General features: G+C 37.5%; 2 protein-coding genes across 2 annotated transcripts; both read right to left on the reverse strand.

The window, feature by feature from the left end:
- Positions 1-846: 846 nt before the first annotated feature.
- Positions 847-7,758, reverse strand: LOC103475334 (solute carrier family 22 member 4-like). Its single transcript, XM_008426881.3, has 10 exons — positions 6,013-7,758; positions 5,326-5,429; positions 5,073-5,227; positions 4,281-4,452; positions 3,481-3,607; positions 3,185-3,285; positions 2,885-3,099; positions 2,468-2,650; positions 1,326-1,461; positions 847-1,193 (listed from the first exon to the last, which is right to left on the reverse strand). The coding sequence occupies exons 1-10, from the start codon at positions 6,550-6,552 to the stop codon at positions 1,121-1,123; spliced, it is 1,806 nt and encodes a 601-aa protein (XP_008425103.1). The 5' UTR covers positions 6,553-7,758; the 3' UTR covers positions 847-1,120.
- Positions 7,759-8,191: 433 nt separating this feature from the next.
- On the reverse strand, positions 8,192-14,726 carry slc22a5 (solute carrier family 22 member 5). Its single transcript, XM_008426884.3, has 10 exons — positions 13,894-14,726; positions 13,705-13,808; positions 12,049-12,203; positions 11,807-11,978; positions 11,604-11,730; positions 10,768-10,862; positions 10,375-10,589; positions 9,414-9,596; positions 9,188-9,323; positions 8,192-8,401 (listed from the first exon to the last, which is right to left on the reverse strand). The coding sequence occupies exons 1-10, from the start codon at positions 14,281-14,283 to the stop codon at positions 8,299-8,301; spliced, it is 1,680 nt and encodes a 559-aa protein (XP_008425106.1). The 5' UTR covers positions 14,284-14,726; the 3' UTR covers positions 8,192-8,298.
- Between the last annotated feature and the right edge of the window lie 952 nt (positions 14,727-15,678).

Consider the following 15,678-nt stretch of genomic DNA (forward strand, 5'->3'; position numbering starts at 1 on the left):
AAAAAAGCATTAAAAATGCCAAGTATGAATAATTATTATGTCACAGAACAAATGACTTAACGAAGAAGTTTGTGCTTTTCTTCAAGTATGAAGGTGTAGAACAGTGGTCCCCAAACTACGGCCCGCGGGCCGCATCCGGCCAGCCTCCACATTTGGTCCGGCCCCCTGAACAATACCAAAGAGCGTTCAGATTTTTTTTCATATATTGTATTTTCCGGTTTATATGTGGATTTTTCTTCAACCACCAGGGGGCTCTTTAGCAGGAAGTGTGTCCTGTAAACTGTGGGTGTTTTGTTTTGCATGGCGCATTGCTGCCATCTGTTGGACTTTTAGGGAACTGCTTGACTTTTATGTTAATTAATCAGTACGGTTGTTTGCTAGCGGTAGAGCAGATGAACACACGTGTTTGTTATGAACGCCGCATTCCAGTGCTTCTTTGAAGCAATGCCTGTAAGTAGCAGCTTATACTTCAAAACGAGCCTTTATGTGAAAGTTTAAAGTTACTTTCCCTCAATGGAATATATACTAGTCAGTCCCAGTGACCGTTTCACTAACGGTTTTTTGGTAAAAATCAATCAAGTAACGCACAACAATTTCCGGCAGCGCAGGTGATAACCGTGTAACATTTTTTCTGTTACAAACTGACTCCGGCCCCCGACCAGAGAAGGGAAAAGTTATGTGGCCCTCACAGGAAAAAGTTTGGGGACCCCTGGTGTAGAAGGTTGTAAGGACACAGGAAGATTTGAGTTTGACAGGCTTTAAATTATTTTAATGTTCAAAAGTTAGTATTTAGATGTTCTCTGCTTCATAATTCAGACACAAACCCAACTTTGCAACCAAAACGCTGACTTTGAGACATGACCTCTGAACCCTGTCACAATAGCTGGATGTGCACTCTTCATCTGGCCGGTGAGATCAGGAAAATAACATTTTTCTGTCAACATGTTTGACATTTAAGTTACAAGCAAATAAGTAAATAAAAGAATCAGCAGTTGTGAGGACAAACTTTTACTCCCCTCTCTCAGCTGTCATGATGATGTTGCATATTAAAAATATATAATACAATTAAGGAGGGGGAGCTATGTCAACAGAAAGACCAACGCAGTAAATATATGTAGAACTATAACTTGGTTTCTTTAGATTGGGGAATGTTCTCTTTCTCCATAGTTTCATCTTCCATCTCTTTTCTTCTCCTGTTTGAATAAAACAGGATTTTTTCTTCATTAAAATCATTAAGTTTTGAGCAACACAAGTAGCAGTTCAATAGATTTGGCTCCATATTAATACTATTTAAAGCAGCATTTTTTTAGACAACGTAAACTCACCTGCAGATCTGCTGTATTTGAGGTAAAGTCTCTGGCAGCGCTCTCCCAAACGTCTCTGGCAGCATGAAGCAGACAATCCCACCACATATGGCTAAGACACCCATCACAATGTAAGGGAGCACCTTGTAGTATTTCCCTGCAAATCAACGAAGATAAACATGCTGTGAGAGGGCAAAGGAACTTTTAGTACAAATTTTATGCCGACAGTTTTTAAAAGTCTTTTGGTAACTGTCCCAATTCATTCGTGATAACTGCCATGGAAACATTTTGCTTTGTTATCGAGTCAAAAGTTATTATTTCATAAAAAAGTCATAATTGGACTTACCAGTTATTTATATAATATCTAAAATAAATATTTGAACAAGCAGAGCATGTTGAAGCTTATTGTAATTACCACAGACAGCCACTAGATGGAGAAGTTTGACATAAGATTTTAGGTCAATGCTTTATTGCGAACCTTTTTATCTGACTATACGTTTAATTTTTGTAATAATTGTTTTACAGGAACTATTTTTTGGCTTCAGGAATTTATCAACATTTCTTTCAAGCATTTAACTTGTAATTATTTCCTCACAAAAAAGGAAGTAACCTAAAAGAAATCAAATTTAAAAACTGATTTTTTGTTGTTAGCAATGTTGCTGTTTTGTAGCAAACTTAATCAAAACTTACATTCTTTATTAAGGATAAGCTAGAAATCAATGCACATCACACTAAATCCTCACACCTGATTGATTCTTAGTTTTTTAAATTTTTTTTTGTTTATACATTTTGCCTTATTGACACTTATTTGTCATATTACAACCCCAAACTTCAGTCTTTTTATCAGGATATTACAAACGAAACCAATGCAAAGTAGCATATAGATTAAATCAAAAAATATTTTTTAAAATAAAAATCAAATCTAAAATGCGTGATGTGCATACATTAAGTAATTTTTCAAACTATAGTCAACATACAATATTGTTTAACTTCTGTGGTTTTTTCTCTGTTTTATACCTTAGACAACATGTGCCAGTATGTATTTAAAATGCAAACAAAGAGATTTTTGAAACCACAAAATGACATCTATGCATTACATTTTTAAATGTTTTCCAGAAAACAGAAGATTGGCTCGGTGCTTTTAGTTGATTTTGTTTGTCTACCCAGATAGATGATGAAAGGAGAGATGATGGTGGCGATTCGGGCGGCCATGGAGCAGCAACCCATCGCTGTGTTTCTGATGACGGTGGGGAAGAGCTCGGTTGTGACTGAATACACCACACAGAACGCTGCAGTCACTCCGAACTTTCCTAACATCTCGAGCAGCACAGCCACAGTGGGCAGATCTGCACAATCAAAGAAGAAAAATTAAGTTTCACATTTAACGACTGATAAAAACATAGACTTTTTTATTGCACCAAAAAGGCATCATCTGCTATATTTGTCCTGCTTATGCTAAATTCACTGTAAGCAAAGAGAATAGCAGATTAGCCTTAAAAATGCCCTGATAATCTTGTTAGATTTGCGTTGATATTCATTATTTTTCAAGTTTTGTTAATTAACAATGCTTGGAGCATTACGTTTGGGAATGAGTTGGACACAGAGGATCATGACGCCTCCTAGCAGCAGAGTGGAGGACTGACACAGGTGCCTGGAGCAGAACCGCAGCAGCAACAGGGCTATTATATAAGCTGGGACTTCTGTCACAGCAGACAGGAAGCAGTTCAGGTAGGGGTCACCATTCAGATTTGAAGTGTTGAGGAGCAAACCATAGTAGCTCAGGGTGATGATTACCCTGCAAAGAGATTCACAAAACCCCCGTTAGTGGAAGATTACAAGAGCAGAAATCCACATGCAAAGCTAGACAGTTGAATACATACCACAGACTGGCACACAGCAATGTAATAGATGCTATATTGCAACTTTTCAGGATGACAAACACATTTGTTTTCTCATCACTTTTAGACAAAGCATCTTCAACCTATGTAAAATAAGAGGAAATAGTGACTGCAATTAAAATAGACTCCAATATATCAGCTGTTGAAGATGCACTAAAAGAAAAAATGGTCACAATTTTGTCACAATGGTCACTGATTTCAAGCTCAACGCAAAACCGCTACAAAGGTTTAGTGGTATTTTTGTGTCTTTGTAGTAATGTAGCTCAGGGTAAACTTACCTCAGCTGGTCTAAAAATATCCTGAGGGATTTCTACTTTATTCATTTTTGCAGCTTTTATAATAATTTCTTCAGCGTCTTTTATTCTCCCCTGAGAAAGCAGCCAGCGAGGCGACTCTGTGAGCAACCTGAACACACAACATCAGCCGCACATCAGTTCCTGACGAAGTTCTTATAAATGTTCCCAAATGCATCTTTGGTTGTTTGTGGTTTTAGCACACAAGTGTCAAAACTATTAAAGGTTGTTTTTTGGAAACTAACATGAAAATATTTTTTCTTCTGTGGACAATAATAAGAAGATAAACTAAGATTTGACACAGAAAATGAATGCTTTTAAAACCTAGTTTAACAGAAAAACTCACTCAAGAGGTCACAACAGAAAAACAAAGGTAAAAGTAGATTTTACATATATCATGTAGAAATAATAAATAAACCAAAGTAGTTTTAGTTAAGCCTGAGGTTCTGGACAATGATTCACTTCACATCATGTACTGGTTTTACCACATTAACTGCACATTTTAAAGGTTTAGAAATGCATTCTCACGCAAATGTTTTATCCTCCAAATATGATCAAACATCAATTTGTAACAGCTTTTTATTTTTGTTTATTTAATCCAAATATGATAAAAAAAACTAATTTATAAACAAATTAGCATCCAACATCCTAAGGCTATTTTTTGAGCACGATGGCCCATATAGTCTAATTGACATAAGCAAATGTTGAAGTGCAGGGAGTGAAGACAAAAGTACAAAAAAGAAAATATATAAAACAATATAATTATTATATTTTCCTTCTCTTACCACCACAGAGGGATGTAGATGAGTCCAGATGCAGCCATTGCTATCAGCAGCATTCTCCAGTCACGGATGAAGTAGGCCACAGCAGGCATTAGCATGTAGCCAACAGCTGAGCCCATAAAAACGCCAAGGGAGCAGAAAACAACCCGAGTTTTGGGGCTGAGAATTTCAGATCCTGCAGGTTTCATACAGAGAATCTTTAAAAATAAGAACATTTGCTGTAAACATCCTAAAAATCAAAACTATTTAATGTTTTACAACGCTGTGTACAAAAGTTAGCAAACACATTTTATCAACTGGTTTCATATTCCATCAGTTGATAGCGACAATGTGAACCGTCCAGTTCACATTGGTCTGTTTATAAATTATTTTCTGTTGAGGTATTAATGCTTTCAGATTAATGTTTCTGTTTGTATGACTGACAAGTTTGCAAAATTATCTTAGTTATAATCTCTTGGCAAGAGAGATTATAACTAAGATAATTTAGTAATAAATTATCTTACAAAAACAAAAAGTCTCATTTTGTTTCCTGTCAGAAAAAGAGACTTTTCCTCTATTTATTGACATAAATCTACCAAACAAACCAATAACAGATTTTCTTCTTATTTGGTCAAGTCTAATTGAAAACTTTGCTAGCAGAAAATGCTAAACTGCACATTTTCTGCGCAGTCGTGAATACATTTTAGTTGACCCTTAATAATGTGCACAATTCGTTTGTCCTAACTTATTATACGTAGAAACGCTCCTAACATTGAACAATATTATTAGCCGATTTGTTTTTCTTAAACAACATACCCAGAACAAATGCTATAGTGTAGTTGGAATATCCTCCAGCTCCCACAAAACAAAAAATGAAGGTGAAGATCTCCCAGCTGGGTGAGAAGATCTGTGCTGTCGTTGCTAAAGTTTGAAGAGCCATCATGACAAAAAGAATCGGTTTCCTTCCAAACCTGTGGAACACGACTGGTTGGATCAGCAAGATGGCATTTTAGTTTCCTCTGATGGGAAAATTTGTTTGCTTAAAGAGAAATCCTGAAAAGATACATACCTGTCAGACATCTGGCCTGATGCCATGGTTCCCACCAGCACCCCAACATAATGAATAGAGGTGGTCAGTGGAGATTTATAAGCATTTTCACACACCAAGTCCCACTGTAAACACAGAAATGTTTTCTTATTCTACAAGTTTCTTTATTAATAACTATGTAAGAAAAAACATTTGTGTTTGAGCTTGATTTTTAAAACCTCCAACCAAAACAGCTTGGCACCAGCAGGACATTGTTCCTGCAAGAACTTGAACTGGACTTGACGTTTAAATCACTGAAATATTACAGGAACATTTGAAAGCAGGAGAGCCTGATCCATTCCTCAGCAGATTCTGTAAACTTTTAGATGCCTCGTTTTCCCAAAACACCAAAATAAGATGAATAGCTAATTATCAAGCCTCTGCAGAGCTGAATGACATGCTGATTAACCATTTCATTGCCTCTGAAAGCTGCAGGACAGGACTTTGCCAAAACTATTTTAAAATATTTATTTGTTGGAAAAAGACATTTGAAACTTAAAGACTTCAGTGAAATTAGAGTAGTTTTTCAATATGCATAATTTCTGCGTCAATCTAACTAAAGTACAATACTCATTTACATTTAAAACTTTTAAACCAAGCTTTGAAAAAACCCTCAAGGAAAAAGACTGTAAAATCCACTCTGAATATTTCAGAATAAAACAATCTTACATCTGTAACGATAGTCGACTGGTAGACTTCTGTGCTGTACGTCCATCCATCCAGACACGTCTCCAGGGGAATTTCACTCACATTCACATCCACATTTGGGATAAAGTTCTTTTGAGAGTAGTTCCTGACTGTTTCCAGGTTAAGCCTCCAGCAGGAGCTGCGCTTTGTGACTCCATCCACTGTTTCCAGTGGGATTGACACATTCATCCACATCTCACTGATGCTGCTGTTCTCAGGAATCTGGCATTCATGAGGCGGGGTGGCACCTACAAAAACGATGTAGATCCCAGTAAATCCGTTTGGGAGGATGCTGATGCCCAACGCCAAAAAAATCCTCATCTGAAAGCGTCCCCAGGATCCCAGGAAAGACGTGATGGTGTCATAGTCCCGGATGTTTTGGTCGTCTTTTTCCTGACTGATTTCCGTCATTTTTAAGAGAAAAAGGAAGATAATAAAGTCCTTTAGGCTGATATGCACAGCGTGTTTTTCTGCACAGCTCTGTGTCATGCAGTGTGGTTTGGACCTTAAAGCTGGGCTCATTTTCTGATTCCTCCATTGAAATGTGGGAGGTCACACTGGGACATACAGCACTGTAAAACATGATTATCTGATTTATCTTCGGTTCAATTTACTTCGTATGGCTAAAAACATTACAAATTCATTATTTAAACTTATCCTTTGAAGAATTCTTCGAAGAAACGTAAATAATTCTCATATGAATGTAAAACAGTGATGAAAACTATCCGTTTCCATGGATACTTGTTTTTTCATTGCAGCAAGTTAAACAATGATGAGATCAGGACGTTTGCACAAGGCTTTGTTGTGGTTGTTCATAAACTGGTTTAAGGACCAAAGTCCTAAAGGATAGTAAGCCATAAAGAAGATTAAACACAACAAACCTGATGCCTTTTACTTAAGGCACAGATTTATTGTGAAAAGTATTCTAAGTTACAGCTTTGATAAATAGGGTAATTTGTTAGAATAATCTTGAGAATTTTAGTGGAGCAAAGTCCAGGTTATTTATTGTGCTGAAATGATAATCCACATCATTCCAGGAAAGCCTGGAAAGCAAAACAAGGCACTGAATTGTTTCCAATGCATAGAAATTCATATTATTCCTCACCTCTAAATGCGATTATTTTAATCTTTATTCTCCTTCATGCTGGTTTACTGTAATGTTGGGAACATCCATCCATCCATCCATCCATCCATTTTCTATACACCCTTGTCCCTCAGTGGGGTCAGGAGGGTTGCTGCTGCCTCTCCAGCTAACGTTCTGGGCGAGAGGTGGGGTCACCCTGGACAGGTCGCCAGTCTGTCACAGGGCAACACAGAGACACACAACCATGCACACACACACACTCACACCTAGGGGCAATTTAGAGAGGCCAATTAACCTGACAGTCATGTTTTCGGACTGTGGGAGGAAACCGGAGTACCTGGAGAAAACCCACCATGCACAGGGAGAACATGGAGACTCCATGCAGAAAGACCGGGGCCGGGAATCGAACCCAGAACCTTCTTGCTGCAAGGCAACAGCTCTACCAGCTGCACCACTGTGCAGCCCTGTTGGGAACCTACCAACCCAAAAATAAATGTAACAATGTTGCTTCGATACAGGATTTGTGCAAATACTGCCATAAATGACCTTGGTGACCAAAAAATGTTTTAGAAAAAATGTCAGTTCATCTGCAGCTTCAGAATTTATAGTTTCCTGCAAAACTCCTGGAGGGTTTGGAGAGGCCGTGGAATTCTGTCCAAAGACTCGGGATGTATTTAAAAGACTGAAATGTTGGGGAAAGAGTGTCATTAACAATTTAAATTATCAAATCTTCTGCAAAAAAGAGCAGGAAGCAAAAGGAGAAGCACAAACAGGCAGGCGACACTAACGGCTTTAAAGAAGTAAATTGGTAAATCCACCATAAAACAAAGTTATGCTATTTAGTCATATCTGACTTGAATATTCAGATGATCTCAAAAATAATACATAGATCACAATACACTTTTCTAAATAATTAAACAACATTTGAGCTTGGAGGACTAAAGAAATAACATTAACAACATTGTTCTCTCATAATATCCAGTCAAGTTATCAGGTTTTGAGTGGAGAAAATTCATGTGTACAATATGGAAATTACACCTGAAAGACAAAAAAAGTGAAAATAAACCAAACACACCATCAGTATTTGCCTTTTTTTTATCCCCAGCAGACATTTTATAAGATTCATTTACAAATCTCTGTTGAGAGACGAAGGCAAGTTTTATTTCCTTAAGATAAAACTAAATCTAAAGGCTTAATGTTTGCACTTCAGGTTTTTCTTGTAGAAATGGTCGATTGCGTGATTCTCCATTTTGAAAATATTTCTTCTTTTCAGATCGTCCACAGAACCTAAAATGTATTTTAGAAATACAAAATTAGTAACAGTTCAAAATCAAAGTGAAAATTAATATTTCTTATGTCTGATTTCTTGCCATTTGACAGAATTAAAGTCAGTAATCTCATAAGTGCACATACATTTCTCTGGTATTTTGCCAATTTGTACAAACATTTCATATCATGTTCTGGACACTGTGTACTTCCTGCATGGAGTATATTTTTAAAATTAGTTGAAAAAATGTACATCAGTTTAATGCGCTCAAACTTAAAAAAGATGGGGAAATGTCTTTCAAGGTTCTGGATTTAGATAAACAAAAAGACAATCCTAACTTATGTAAAATGACAACATTTAAAACTATTTTATTGTCAGACAGTGAGAAAAAACCCCTAAATTTTGTGTTTTTTATACATTTTAACATGTTGTTACAGCGATGTGCTGTTTTTATTTCCAGGTTTAGGTTATCAAAGCGACGTCTTCTTATCACAGAGAAGCCGTTTGAAGTCTTATCTGAAAGTCTGTCTGTTTTCACTGCAAACCAACTTCAAGGTCAAGTTCTGAAATAACTCATAACTTCAATCACCTTATCTAGACGTTAGGTAAGCTCAGAACGGGCACACTGTAAAAATCAAGGTTTTTTACAATTGTTTATGTTTAATTTTCAGATTATTTGTATTTAATTGTAGCTATACGTAACATATTTTTGCAGAGAAATGAAAAAATCCCACAAAGTATGAAACTGGTTGCAGTTTCTATTCAAACTCCAGAATGAATGAATAAATGAATGAATGAATGAATACCCCTGGCATTCTTGCATCTGCTCCACTGTTTCTGGTAGATCTTTGTTGAACGTCTCTGGGAGGAAGAAGTTAACCACAGAAGAGGCGATGGTGAGGCTTCCCATCAGAATGTAAGGCAGAACTTTGTTATATGTGCCTGTAGATATGAGGATATAAGTCAGACATTGAACATTTGGCGTACGTCAGATGCTTTTTGCCTTGTGAAATCACCAGAGGCAGGCAGTACCTAAGTAGACGACATACGGAGCGGTGATGCTGCCGATGCGAGCTGCAGAGGAGCACATTCCCATGCCAACGTTCCTGAGCACAGTGGGGTAGATCTCAGCAGTGTAGATGTAAACTATGGTGAAGGCCATGGTGAAGCCAAACTTCCCAGTCATTTCCAGAGCCAGAGCAACATAATGTAGAGCTTACGAGGAATAAGACAGATTAATAGTTTAGTTTATGCTGATGCAGTTGAGCACAGAATGAATCCGGTGCTCAAAAAGACTAACTGTTGAGAGCAAGTTCTGAAAACAGATGTGTTTGGGGTCATAAACTCAATCTATTTTGGAGAAAACTTTTGTGTTTTACAGTTGAAAGGACATTTTTAACCATGCTTTACAGTTTTTACTTTGTATTTTACGTTTGCTGCCACTTTTACTTCAGCTGAAATCACCTTAAACACAGAATGTGAGTCGCTTACATAATCAACCCGTTTCTCGTCTTCTGGTAAACTTTGAGTTGCAGAGTCAGCAGTCAGGTATCAGTTTGAACGCAATGTCTGAGCGTTTTACCTGACACAGCTGTTTATCGTGCACATGTGCACAGCCAGCACAACTTTACAGGTCTTCACCTTGAAAACAGTCAGTTATAACAAGCTAAACGTTGCCCAGGTTAAACATGAGTAAATAATCTGAAGTACATGATCGCTGTGCTGATGGAAGAAAGTTATTTTTACACATTCTTCATCTGATGTTTGAGAGAATATGCAAATTTCATAAAATAGTGATTTTTTTAATTAAAACCCAACTTTTCAAAGATTAAATAGCTTATAAAACAATATTTTTTTTCTTTTTACACCCCTTTTAAGCATTAGAACGATATCTTAAACATTGAAAGGAAAGTTTTTTGGTAACTTTACCATCTAGCCAAAGTGTTCCTATTCCTAAAATGTTCTATAATGTAATCAGATTAAGAAGTCTTACTGTCAGGGATGAACTGGATGAGCAGAAGAACGCCTCCTCCGATAACCAGGAAGGCTGACAGAATTACTCTTCTTGGACATTTCCTCAGCAGACAGGTAGAAACTATATAGGCGGGTACTTCAGTAATTGCTGATAAAAAACAGTTTAGAAAAGGATTTCCACTCAGGTTAGAAGTGTTCAGGGATAAACCAAAATACCCAATGTTTATCGCCATCCTGAAAAGACAAAGAGAGTATTACATTTAAGGTTATATCCAGATTTTAAGGGACAGATAGCTATATTTATGTATATTTTTCTCATTATGTACAACAATTGTTCGCTCATTTATCCATAAATGATCATTTTCTGATCCCCAGAGAATCAAATGTTTAAATTAAAAACTTTTATTCTCACCACAAAAGGAGACACATCAGTGTGATGCATCTGAGTTTGCTGGACTTCAGGACATCCAGCATGGTGTATTTCTTCCCAGGTGGAATTTCCTCAACCTAAAATTAAACACATGTGCAAAGAAATATCTCCAATTCATCATGCATGTTTTTGTTTGTCCCGCAGTGAGGCAACGATGACATCGTTTAGTTTTGAAATAATACTCACAAAAATTTAATTAACAACAAACATAAGAGTTTTGAATACTGTATTTATATATGTTTTTAAAATTAATATAGAAAATGGTGTGTATTTTTCACCCTAAATCTATATTCCCTTGCACCGCAGTTCTTTTGTATGTTTTGCACATATTTTGTCCGTTGTTCTGCAATGGCTCAACCTGACAGGATGTAGAAAATCTGTGAACAAACATTTTCAAGTCCTGCTACAAATGCACCAACTGAATCTAAGCATAATAGATAAATACATCCTGAATCACATTCTACCTGTGCAGAAGTATCCAGGAAGGTCATAAAAATCCTAAAACTTGACTTTAAAAATAACTTTGGAATCCGTGAACATCCTTCTTAGAGCTGGTGGAGAATAGTTGAACCATTTTCATTTAAACTAGCAGAAAACAACAAAACAATAAAGAAATTAATGTGACAAACAATTTTATTAATTCAGCCCGGCTTGTCGCTCATTCAGTGATTTCCTCTGTGTTTAAATCTCTTTCTGTGAAAAGCACACCAGAGATGAGGCTTCATGTGAGAGGCCTTTGACCCCGACCCTAAACATGGACGTGACCAGAACACACTGCGGTTTCACAGCATCTGTAACCGGACTGAGCCGAATCTCACCTCTGATTCTTTGAAGATGACTGACGGTGCCTGAACTTTGTTTCTCCTTGCTGCGTCTCTCACTATGACCTCTGCCTCCATCACTCTTCCTTGAGTAATCAGCCACCGAGGCGACTCTGGGATGAACCTGAACAAATAGTTTAAAACATTCATCACATTTTGAGCATCATTCTAGAAATCGATGCGTTCCGTGACAAACCTACCACCACAAAGGGATGTAAACCACAGAGGTTGCCGACAGAACGGCCAGCAGGGTTCTCCAGTCTCTGATGCCGAACGCGATCCAAGGAAGAGTCATGTAGCCGATGCAGTAAAAGAGGAAGGCCCCGAGGGTTGTAAAGAGGACTCGCATGGTTTTACTCAACAACTCCGTACCTATCAGAGGATTAAAGAAAAAGCATAAAATGCACTGAAAAACAAGTATTATAGGTTCATATTTACTTACCCAGTACGAATGCAGAGATATAGATGGATATCTGAGAGGCTCCAACAAACAGGAACATGACACAGAAAATCCTCCATGACTGGGAGAAAGACTGAAGCAGAACCGAGAGAGACTGAGCCCCCAGAGAGATGAAGACAACTTTCTTCCTTCCAAACCTGGAGGACAACAACAGGTTCATCTCATTAGCTTTGAATTTAAAACATATTGCAGCAATTAGATCAACTACAATAATTCAAAATAAAGAAGCTAAGTTTGCACTAAATGTCTTTTTTGAAGTAATGTCAGCATGATGTTTATTGGATTATCCTGGTTAAAGGTTAAATTATTACTCATAAGAAGCATAAATTCAAAAAAGCCAGTTTATATTCTACATTTTTTATTTTTTTTAACCACTAATGTACATGATTATCAAACTAGACATGCAGTTGAAAGTAGATTTACATTTCCAAAAGTTCATACAAATTCTTTGAAGACACTACATATAGAGTTATGTTCATATAGAAATATTTTGGAGATACATTAAAATAAATACATTTTGAACAGGTGTTTACAAAGAAAAACTATTTCCTATTCTGAAAGATAATTCTGGAGAGAACTGCTAACATGACAGTTTCTCAGCAGGCAGTTTTCTGAAGGAGTGTATGTACCATCAAGTAATGACTGAAGCAACTGGCTTTATGTAAAGAGCAGTTTGAAACCATGTTAAAGTTTAGTGGTAGGAAAAAGTCTGGTTGAAAATTTAAACAAGTAGCATGAGTGAAGAATTAGAGGTGTGGACTGCATCAGCGCTAAACTGACATTTTCACACTGAAAATACAACATCAAGTAATTTAGTTTCTAGCGCGAGTTGAACTCTTCAATCTTATAAAACACGAATCTGTTAAACAATGTGTGTGTTTCTGATTGTAACTGTGATGTCAACACTTGGGCTTGTTACCTGGTAAATTGTCTGGAACCCTGAACCATTTTATTGCTCATGATCAGCTTTTTGTATTTGCAATAGGAAGGTCATGGGTTGCTGACCTCTTGACCCTTGCAGCCAGATCTCTGAGGGTTAAATAAGGGTCAACCCTCTTCTTGAGAACAAAATCTGGGCTTCTTTAGTACCTCAGCTGGCTGATTTTTCTGGGTTGAGACATTTTAATTGGTTTTATGAAATATTCCAATTGTCTGTGGAACAGTTTTAGTTTTCATTACCTGTAAAAATGATGAAAATGAACTAAATAAAATCTTAAAATATATCACTATGTGCGTAATGATAAATAAAAATGTACAAGTTTCTCAGTTAATGAAATAAATTAACTCTGCTACTTTATAGGGAGGCAGCATATTAAAAAATGAAGGCCCTATGAATATAATACTACCACATTATATGTGGTAGTATTTTTTTCTTCTGTGACGTGAAGAAAAAAATTGCTCCAAATAACCCGACTAAAAATGCATTTACCACAACAGAAGATGGCGCTGTTGTCTTTGTCAGCAGCGGATCTGAAACCTTCAGCAGACTTCACTAGGTGGTTTAATCAGAACTCAGTTTTCTTAAAGCAACAGCCATTAACACGTGTCTGATGCCACAACGTATAAAATGGTTCTGAACAGAAAATCACGCTCTGCAGAGTTAAAAGTTGTACAGATTTCTTGAATTGGATGAAATACCTGTCAGAAAGTTGTCCTGAGATTAGAGAGCCAAACAGATATCCCACAAACAGGGTTGAAGATGCAAAAGGAACTTTCCATTGGTTGTCACAGACGAGGTTCCACTGCGGACACACAAAGATTAGAAACAAAACTAAAAAACCCAGCAGGACATGAGAAAACCAACATGAAATGGACCTTCGTACTGACCTCAGTGACTATTGTGGACTGGTAAACTTCTTTGCTGTAGTTCCATCCATCTAAACATCCTTCTAGTGGCAGATTAGTGAGATTAACGTCCCTCCCAGGAATATAACCCTGGTCAGAGAGATTTTTAACCGCAGCCAGATTATATCTGCTGCACTGGCTGCGAACTGCTTCATCACCCACTGTTGTGGAGGGAATGATGGCATTTCTCCATTCCTCCGTCAGGTTGACATCTGGAACCAGACAGCTGTGTTTTGGAGCTGCTCCTGCAAAGATGATGTAAAGTCCGTTGAATCCGGTTGATACAAAAACTGTGTTCAAGAGGAAGAAAGTGAGCCAGAAGTAAGGACCGATTTGTCCAAGAAATGCAGTTTCCTCATCGTAGTCTCCCATCTCCCCCCTTCCTTGTTCACAGTGAAGTGTGGTGTCCCTCCTCAGCTCAGTGCCAGAGTTATAGGGTTGAGCTCTCTGTGGGGTAGAGTGGACTGGGTCCCTCGGTGGGCCGGAGTCAGAATTGAAAAATTTCCATTTCCAAGTCCTGTGAGTATTAAACCAGCTGTGTGCAGCGCAAGTTTCTATCCCAAATCAAAATCTTCTCTAAGGCCAGTTGACCCACTCGGAGCCTTCACTAAGTGATTTGATTTGCTGGAAGTAAAGTAAATTAAAGCTCCAGAGTCGTTATTCTACTGTACGAACCCTGCAACCTACACGGCCATGAAAAAGTTCCTGCTGTGGTATTTTCTCTAAACAGCATTCCTCACTTTTAAATACTCCAAGTCGTCCACATGACTGTACTCTAAATGTTGCTAAGTAGCGCTAAGACTCTTGTTGGACTGTGTTAAAACAGACTGTTGGGGGGAAAACCTGCCTTTATAGAAAGTCCTACTGAAACTGTATCAATTGGATGTTTGCTTTGCTATCTTAAAGATAAACTCTTAACTCACATGGTCCCTGAGAAACCACACATATTTTGCAGAGCAGCGTTTGTGGAATCTGTTGGGTCAGAATGTGCATTGATGTTTTTACAACTGTGTCTTTGGAAAACAAGAAAAGTAGACCTACTGTATGTGTAGATCTTCATTTCTGCAGTGAAAGACTGTAACTCTAGAGGGAGACGTTAAATTCTGCCTGCACAGCAGCCACTGCTAACGGATTATATAATCAGTTTTAACTAAATAAAGCTTTCTGTGTTGGTGGCTTACCCGCAAAATTAGGGAACAGATGTTCCCAATGAAGTCAGGTTTTTGCTGTGTGTCGTGTTCAAGACGTCCAACTGCAGGTTTTTCTGTTTTCCTCAGAAATAATTCAATAAACTTCACAGAGAAAACGTCTGTGCCTTCTGCTGCAGGACTGGACTGAGGGCTGCACCGCTTCATGGACTTTAGCATTCTAGACGCAAACATTTAGAAAACAGCCAACAGATGTGAAGAACAACCTCTGGATTACAAATGAATTAATGTGTCAACATGATTTTAAGGAATTTCTACACTCCTTTTAAAATCAATTAGTTTAATCAGTGCATTGATTATTAATCATCAGACTGTGTGGTAACAATAGAGCTCAGAGTCTCCAGATTGTTTGCATTATTTCCACTCTGATTACTAAATGTTACATTTAGTAATGTGACATTTTGTGCTCAGCAGTTTCCAGCTCTTTGTTCCTTAATAAGATTAGAACATGCTTATTTGAGTCTTTTATCCTGCATAGACAGATAATCAAACCTTTGAATCTGATCTCAGTTGTCAGCCGACTTCAAAGTTTAGAAATGGTTTAGTTGTGAAAACATGA

Source organism: Poecilia reticulata, chromosome 14 (genome assembly GCF_904066995.2).
Source record: "Poecilia reticulata chromosome 14, P_reticulata-male-v2, whole genome shotgun sequence".
Taxonomy (NCBI): Eukaryota; Metazoa; Chordata; class Actinopteri; order Cyprinodontiformes; family Poeciliidae; genus Poecilia; species Poecilia reticulata.